Here is an 8,661-nt window from a genome sequence, read left to right as displayed (position 1 = left end):
GGACTGTGTCCCAGCCATGTGGACTCATGCAAACACTTCCCCCCGGCCTCCACACTGCCCCCCTTTTCTCTCAGAAGAGTAAAATGGGGTTCCGAGACTGAGTTACGTGGGCCCTGCCTCAAATGGTATCCCAGGCCTTGGTCAAGGAGCCTAACCTCCCAGCCTCAGTTTCCCTCACCTAAAAAACGAAGTTCATTTCCCCCATGAAAGGTTCCGACGGGGACTAAATGCAATGGGCGTGAGAGTGGCTGGGACCCTGCTTCGTACTTGCTTGGTCCATGCCGACTGTTGAGCCGAGCGAGCACTGGTAGTACACACTGACCTGTGCTTCCTAGGGTCAAACGCTGGGCCAGGTGTTCGCGTATCTTCTGTCTTCATCACCCTCGAGTCACAGCCTCACTACGGAGGAGGACACCGCGGCCAGGGCGGGAGACCAGCTGTCGGTGTGAGCGTGCCCTCTCGGCTGGCAGGACCGCCTTTGCTCTGCCCTACTGTGCGAAGTTTTCCTCTTCTTAGCCCTCGACAGGGAGGGCGTCCTGGGGAGGAAGGGAACAGGGCTGTCCAAGAGGGATGACCACAAAGATCTGCAGAAAGTGGAGGCATGGGTTCAGGGCCTGGCCAGAGGAGGGGAGGGACATGCCCTCGGAGAGTGTAACACAGTACCCAAGGCTGGGAGGCTGGAAGCAGATGTGGTCCAGAAGGAAAATCTGTGTGTGGCTTGGTTTAGGGGTGCCAGCAAGCTGTCTTCCACACACTCCTATGCCCAACACACTCCCCTTTGCCTTGTGTCCTGTGGGCCGTTCCCTGCAGCCTTTTTTCAAACAGCAATTCCACAGAAGCCATGAGAATCTAACCTCCTGAAGAATACATACATGCACATACTCATTAATTTGCTTCCAAATTTAGAGGCTTCACAAGGCTCCCCAGAAGCCTCTCGTGGGCCCCAAATAAGACCCTAAGCACTAGGCCAGGCAGGGTGCCACAGGGTGGGACATCACTCACATTTTATTTTCTCATTCTTCTGTAGGACGGTACCCCGTGGGATTTTAACTACTCCAAATCTGGGACATAGACCTTCACCCTCCAGCCCTTGCCCCCCAGCACTGGCCTGCAGGCTCCCTGCCTCCTCCTACCTCAGAGACAGGCTCTGAGAGCTGCAGCAGGCACCCCCTTCTAGACAGAGGGCTCCATGCAGGGAAGGACCCCCAGGCCACTGGCCTTTGCACCCAGAGCCTGTGGCCAGGCTGCCCCCAGGATTGGCAAAGTAGCTGTCAGTGTGTCTATCTTTGTTTCTTGGGTCATAAAGTGAGCCCTGACAGAAACTTTCCGTCTGCCAACCCAACAGGCAGGTTGACCCCGATTCCAAAGCCAGGATTTGCCTTGGTGGCTCTGTCTCACTCCTGCCTGAGTCTCTCCTCTTCTGCCTGCAGAGCTGGTGGGTGTCATGGGAGCCTCCGTCCCTCCAACATCACACGTGGGTCACCTGTGGGTGGGCTACAGCCTGAAGGCGTTAGGTTTGTGCTGGGAAGTTTCTGTTGGGGTCCCCATCTCCTTAGCTGCATGTCTAGCCCAGGTTTGGGGGCACTTACCCTGTAGTCCCTGGACTTAGGCTGTGGGGACCCTCCCGCCTGCATGGTGAGAGACAAAGCTGCACTCTGGCCCTTGCTGTGGCCTGTCACCCACTCTCCTCAGCTGCTGTGAGGAACTTGCAGGGAGGGTATCCTGGGGGCTCCGTGTGGCCTTGGCCCTAGCGTTTATCACCCGAAAACGGGAAGCAGGAGGGCCCATCCCACCATCCCTCGGGAGTGGCAGTTCCCAGCCCTGCACCCCTCCCGTATCTACCTGTTCTCATGGGCCTCCCCATAAATCTGGCACTGGTGCGGGAAGCAGGAGGAACCCCAGATCCCAGGGCTGCACACCTTCAGGGCTGATGCGTGGGGTCAGGTGACCCCATCTGATTGGTGGGCAGACCTAGAAAAGGCCGGGAGCTGGGCTGCCGGCGGAAAGGCTGGTTACTAGTCAGACGGGGACCTGCTGTTGAGGATGAGCCCTGGAGGCCAGAGGGAGAGTGCCAGGGCGGTGGCGGAGATGCACCGGCTGCTGTCCCCGGTGAGCCCCCCTCTGGGTGTTGGACACCTGAGTCCCCTTCCTTTGCGCCAAGAAAGAGGTGGGAAAGCAGGCAGGTGTGAGTGCCCACGAGGTCCTCAGGCAGGCAGGTGAGTGCTGGCCAGGAAGGGGCCACGCTGGTCTGGGCTGGAGGCCTGGTATTGATGAAGGGGGGCAGTGCCTAGGATTCCCCTGTGTCCCGCAGGTCCCCACCCAGCCTCCACCACACTGCCCACACCTGCTTCGACCCCAAGCAGATCAGATGTGGCACTGGGGTCATGTGACGACGGGGGGGTGCTATAAATAGCCGGGGGTGGGCACGATGCCCCAGACGCCTTGGGGACGGGCAGGAGGAGAGGCTTGAGGACCCGGCCTGGGGGAGGACAGTGAGCAGGCCTCAGCCTGGGAAGGGCATGGAGCAGCGGGGATCTCAGCGAGTGGGGGGCGAGCAGACCTGGTGGGGCAGTGCCCCCCAATACCAGTACATGCCCTTCGAGCACTGCACCAGCTACGGCCTGCCCTCTGAAAGTGGGGGCCTGCAGCACAGGCTCAGGAGGGACGCCAGCCCCCATCCCAACGCCCACCCCACGCAGGTAAAGCCCCTGGGGAGACGGGCGGTGGGGTGGGAGTGAGGGGGTAGGAAAGGAGGCGGCAGAGGGCTTTTTACAATCAAATCAGCCTATGGCCACGTGTCCAAAATGTGCCCGGGTCTGGGCCACGGCCACCATATTGCCTCCCAGAATGCAGGGTGCCGCTTTAACTTGCATAGGTGGGTGGCCCCTGTAACTGCAGAGGTGTGGAGTATCCCCATAACGTGCAGAGGCGCAGGGTCCCTCTTAACTCATAGAGATGCTGTGTCTCCCTGTTCCGTGGTCCCTGAGCCTCCCTGTTTCTGTGCCATGCCCCTGCCCATGTCCCGCCCACCCTTTGTGTGCCCCCTTAACATACAGAAGTTCAGGGTGCCCCCCTAATATGCAGAGGTGTGGTGTCCCCCCAATGCACAGAGGTGCAGGGTGCCCCCAACATGCAGAGGTACAGGGTCACCCCTAACTCACGGAGGTGTGGGCTCCCCCTTAATGCACAGAGGTGCAGGGTTCCCCCTAATTCACAGAAGTGCATGGTGCCCTCCTAATGGGCAGAGGTGTGGGGTACCCCCTAAGTCACAGGTGCAGGGTGCCCCCTAATGCACAGAGATGAGGGGTCCCCCAACTCACAGAGGTGAGGGGTCCCACTTAACTCGCAGAGGTGTAGAGTCCCCCTAATACAGAGGTGAGGGGTCCCCCTTAACTCGCAGAGGTTCAGGGTCCCCCTAATACAGACAGGAGGGGTCCCTCCAACATGCAGAGGTGCAGAATGCTCCCCTAACGTGCAGAGGTGCGGGGTCCCCCTTAACTCACAGAGGTGTGGGGACCCCCTTAACTCACAGAGGTGCTGTGCTCCCCTGACATGCAGAGGTGCAGGGTCCCCCCAACACGCAGAGCTGTGGGGTGCTCCCCTAGCTCGCAGAAGTGTGGGGTTCACCTGAAGTGCAGAGGTATGGGCGGCCCCTCTATGCCTTTGCCTGAAGCCTGGTGGTCCAGTGCCCTTAGGCTCGCCCACTGGCTTATGTCATGAGTATCCAGAGGCTGGCATGGCACTCACACCTGTGCATCCACACCCCCATAGGCAGACCCCCCCCCGATGGTTCAGTCCACCCTCCGCCGCGGACATGCACACACACACGCACACACACATACACAGACAGAGGCAAAGGGAATGGGATGAGGGGGAGAAAACGGACTGGCTGGAGCCCAGGGCCCAGAGACACCTGTGTTACAAGAGCAGGAGAAACGTAACCAAATGTCTTGGTGGGAAGGTTGGCCAGGCATTAGGCACCTGGGGGGACAGGCACCCAATCAGGGGTGGCAGGGACAGCCACCCTCTGGGGCTTGGGGTGGCAGCTGAGGGCAATGGGCTCCACCAGGGTAGAGGTGAAACTGTGGAGCAGCAGATAGGTTGTGGTCAGTCTGAACGCCCTGGCCACATGGAGGAACCAGCACCAGTGTCTAGCAGTGTGTCAGCTTAGGGGCGCCCGAGGCTCCTCTTGGCTCTGGGGATCTCGGGATGGGCCGGGGCAGTGGTGGCCCAGTGGTAGGATCCTCGCCTTCCACGCGGGAGACCCAGGTTTGATTTCCGACCAACGTACCTCATGTGCAGCCACCGCCTGTCTGAGAGCGGAAGCTTGAGTGTCACCAGGATGCTGAGCAGGTTTTAGCAGAGCTTTCAGACTAAGACAGACTAAGAAGAAAGGCCTGGCCATCTACTTTTGAAAACCAGCCAGTGCAAAGCCTGTGGATCACAATGGTCCGACCCACAACCGACCATGGGGATGGCGCAGGCTCTGTTGTACACGGGGTCACCGTGAGTGGGGCCGACTCCAAGGCACTTGGGTTGCCCATCTCAGCACTGCTGTGCAGTCCCTAAGCGCAGTTCCTGGGGCTGCATGCTGGGTCACCCTTGGGGAGGGGACATGAACCAATGTCAGCTGGTTGGGGAGATAGGGCTGCCTGCAGCCAAGATGGCTGCATGAGGCCTCTAAACACCAGGTGGAGCTGGACGGAGAGGCCCTGCCTCGTGGCCCTAGGGCTCCTCTCCACGCCTGAGTCACACTGGGCTGGACAATTCCAGTAAAATGAAAGCGTGGTGCTTTCTGGGACAGGGAAGCCCTCTCATGGAGCACGGGGCTTGGGGAGGGGGAGTACATTTGGGGATAGGCTGCACTGGTCCCCAAGGGCCTTGAAAACAAAGGAGGCTGGGTTTCAATTTTTATTTATGGGGGTTTTCAAACTTAAAGAGAAGCAGAGTGGTCTAGAACCCCTGAGTACCATCACCAGCCTCAGCAGTGGTCAGTATTGGCCAGCACTGGCTATGACTCCTCTTGTCCTCACCCCTCAATCCCTGACAGACTCCCCTCCCCCAGCCCTGCTGGGGGGCATTTAGCCCCAAACCAGCTGCCCAGTCTCCACTCTTCAGGGCACCTCCTGTCCAGGGTGTGACAGGATGTGACCCCTCCTCACCCTCGCCAGCCTGGCCTGAGAGATAAGACCTGTGGAGGGTGTGTGCTGGGCTCCTGGTGGCCTGGAGGGAGAGCAGCCTCCTTGATCACCAGCTTCGTTCAGAAGACACGCAGCATGGTCAGGGGCTGGCAGGGCCAAGGCTAAGCTGTGCTGGGGTTGTGAAATCAGAGCCTCCCCAGGCCTCCCTGAGCTGCCACCACTGCCACAGTGCTTGGAGGGACGCAGCCAGGATGCGTTCATGTTGGGGGAGGAGTGGCGGCCTGCCTATGAGGCTGTCCTGTCTGTGCAAACGAACCAAGGGACAACCTGGGGTCACCACGGGCTGGGCCAGCCCATCCTCGCCGTCCACGCCAGGATCTGAGGGGGGACTTAGTGCTGGGGACCCAGGCTCAGACCACTATGGCGACGCCTGTCTTAGCTGTCCTTGGACCACTGCCTCGGGGAAACACCGCAGGGATAAAAGCGCCCGTAGACCAGGACTAGTGCAGTGCGGGGGGAGGGGGGGCAGAAAGTGGTGCGGGGAGGGGCAGGGATGGCAGAGGGAGCTGAGGAAAGCGATGACCACAATGACCCCATGCCAGCCCTCATTGCCCAGGAGCTCACAGGTGCTCTTGCTTTTCTGAGTCCATGTGCCCCCCATCTGCTCTTTCTTCTGTTTAATGACACACAGACATGTCCATTGTCCCTCTGCCCAGATCTATGGCCACCACAAAGGACATTTCTCAGAGAAGGAGCTGGACGTGGGGGGGCCTCAGTGGACAGGCTCCAGTACCACAGTGGACAGCAAGGACAAGGACCACTACTCCAAGTGCCAGGGTGAGACTCAGAAGGTGTGGGGCCAGGAGGGGGCGCGGGGCCAGGAAGGAAACTGGGGGTCCCACTGCATGCCCCCCACACAAGCACTCTCCAAGTAGTGGGAGCAGGCACCCCCCACTTCATGCTGCCTTGTCCGCTAGCATCCACATCCCCACCCTTCCAAGAAATCAGCACTTTAGGAATTCCAGTGTCCAGAAAGAACTGGATGGCTGTGGGCAGAGAGGCGAAGAAAAATGCCATGAATGGGTTCCAGACAAGACCCCGGGGGCCAGCCCCTCCCCTCCCAGCCTGGCACCCAACGTGGCCACCTGGTCACTGCTCTCCCCCCACACCCCCACCTAGATTGTTTCCACAGCCTGGGCCATGTCGTGAGAAGGAAGCTGGGGGAAGACTGGATTTTCCTGGTGCTGCTGGGCCTGCTCATGGCTCTGGTCAGCTGGAGCATGGACTATGTCAGCGCCAAAAGCCTGCAGGGTAGGTCTGGCCCGGCCCTCACCTCCGCCTCTCCCCGACTGGGGCCGTTTCTAGAGTTTCTACCTGGGGCTAAGCTGGATGGGCTTGGTGGAGAAACCTAAGGCCACAGACAAGACCAGAGCCATTTCTCATGTCCCTTTCAATGTCACCTCCCAGGCTGTGGGGCCCATAGCAGTAACAGACTCAGCCTGGTTTGACCAGGACTCCCGTGTTACGGGAATCCCTGGGTGGTGCAAACAGTTAATGTGCTCGGCTGCTGACCAAAAGGCTAAAGGTTCAAGTCTACCCCGAGGTGCCTTGGGAGTAAGACCTGGCAATCAACTTCTGAAAAAGCAGCCATTGAAAACCCCACGGAGCCCAGTTCTACTCTGACATACATGGGGTCACCACGACCCACAGTCTGTTTGGCGGCCACTGGAAGTTGGGTCCCATCGACCCCTCAGTCCTGGGACCCGGGTGGTTGGTCCCGAGGGGCTCTGAGGACACGCTCACATCACCACATTCGTGTGGGATAGCAGCGTGCCTACCCACCCCAAAGTTGGGGCGTGAATTCCCTCCTCACCTCTGCAGTTCAGGTGCCCGTGAGCAAAATGTGAAGGTGCCATCTTATGGGGTGAGACAGGCCAGCCGGGGCACGAGAAGGCCCTGTGCACACTGGGTGTGCACAGGTGGGCAGCCCTGGGGGGGCGGGGTCCTGCCCCCTGCTCACCCGGCCGGTGTCTGCAGCCTACAAGTGGACCTACTACCAAATGCAGCCCAGCCTCCCTCTGCAGTTCCTGGCCTGGGTCACCTTCCCGCTGGTCCTCATCCTCTTCAGTGCCCTCTTCTGCCATCTCATCTCCCCCCAGGCTGTTGGTAAGAACCACCCCTCCCCACGCGCCATGGGCCCGCCCATCAGCCACCAGCACAGGGCCCCCCATCTGTGGGTTGCTCCACATCCCTGCCCTCACCTGCCCTCCGTGGGTTCCTGAGAGCCAAGCACCAGTTCCCGAGAGCCACTACCTCAGCCTGCCATGACCGGCTCTGGCCCGTCCAGGCTCTGGGATTCCTGAGATGAAGACCATTCTCCGCGGGGTCGTCCTGAAGGAGTACCTGACCATCAAGGCCTTTGTGGCCAAGGTGGTGGCACTGACCGCTGGGCTGGGCAGCGGCATCCCCGTGGGCAAAGAGGTGGGTGCTCACCAGGGGGAGCTGGGCGGGTAGCCGGCTGAGGAGGAACCATGGGACCAGGGACCGAAGCCAGGCAGCGGCGAGGGGGCACGTGGGCAGGCCCTGGTCCTGGGTGGGGTGGCAGAATGTCCGAGCACATGCCTGGGCCCAGAGACACACTGCACATGGGATCTGTCTCTGGGGCATCCTGGGCTCTTACTGCCCGACGGTCAACCGCACTCCCAGACTCCGCCCACTAGGTGGCAGTAGCAGCCCCCGGTCGTGACAACCAGAATGGCTCCTGCCAGTGTCCCCTGGGGTAAATGTCCGGTGACCCAGCCCAATCCCTGTCCCAAGAAGAGACAACTGAGCCCCAGAAGGATGCTTTGGTTCCGTGTCCCTGCCCCCTCCGGCCCCCTGTCGCTCTCTGCACAGCCTCCAGAGCCGCCTCTGAGGCCTGCTCAGGAGCGCCCAATGGCCCGTTCTGCTTCACATGAAATCCAAACCTGACTCCTGCCCAGGAGCCCTGGGACCTGGCTCCGGCGTCCTGCCAGCCTCGCCCGGCGCACGGGCCCTCCTCTGTCCCAGCCTCTGTCTCAGGCCTCGTCTTCTGCACACTCCCACAGCTCATTCCCTCTGCTTGTTCCAGGCACTGCCCCTCTCTGTAACCTGCCCTCTTGGTGTCCTGGGGGTGGGGTGGTGGTTGGGGGGGAGGTTAAACAAGGTGCCACTCACTGCGGGGCTTATAAGAACAGAAATGTATCGTCTCACAGTTCTGGAGACTGGGAGTCTGAGATCAGGGTGCTGGCAGAGTGGATTCCTTCTGAGGCTCTGAGGGGGATCTGATCCAGGCCTCTCTCCCAGGTCCTGGCATCCTTCCTCTATCTGCCTGTCTCCTCTTTTATAAGGACACCAGTCACAGAGATTAGGACCCACCCTACCCCAGTATGAGCCCATGTTAACCTAACTGACAACACCTTCAAAGACCCTATTTCCAGTCAGGGTCACACTCACAGGTACAGGGGTTAGGACTTAAACATATCATTTTAGGGGACACAGT

The 8,661-nt window shown here is 60.1% G+C and overlaps 1 protein-coding gene across 1 annotated transcript in view; it reads left to right on the top strand.

Annotated features, from left to right (window-relative positions):
- Nucleotides 1–2,519: 2,519 nt before the first annotated feature.
- Nucleotides 2,520–8,661, top strand: part of CLCN1 (chloride voltage-gated channel 1) — a 35,843-nt gene continuing 29,701 nt past the window's right edge. The window contains exons 1-5 of the mRNA XM_049893817.1: nt 2,520–2,699; nt 5,858–5,978; nt 6,321–6,452; nt 7,179–7,307; nt 7,489–7,622. Coding sequence (XP_049749774.1) covers nt 2,520–2,699; nt 5,858–5,978; nt 6,321–6,452; nt 7,179–7,307; nt 7,489–7,622 — 696 coding nt within the window. The remainder of the gene's footprint in view (nt 2,700–5,857; nt 5,979–6,320; nt 6,453–7,178; nt 7,308–7,488; nt 7,623–8,661) is intronic.

Source organism: Elephas maximus, chromosome 8, assembly GCF_024166365.1.
Source record: "Elephas maximus indicus isolate mEleMax1 chromosome 8, mEleMax1 primary haplotype, whole genome shotgun sequence".
In the NCBI taxonomy this organism is placed as follows: Eukaryota; Metazoa; Chordata; class Mammalia; order Proboscidea; family Elephantidae; genus Elephas; species Elephas maximus.
The sequence above is the reverse complement of the archived record's forward strand: the minus strand, read 5'-3'. Positions and strand labels throughout refer to the sequence as shown.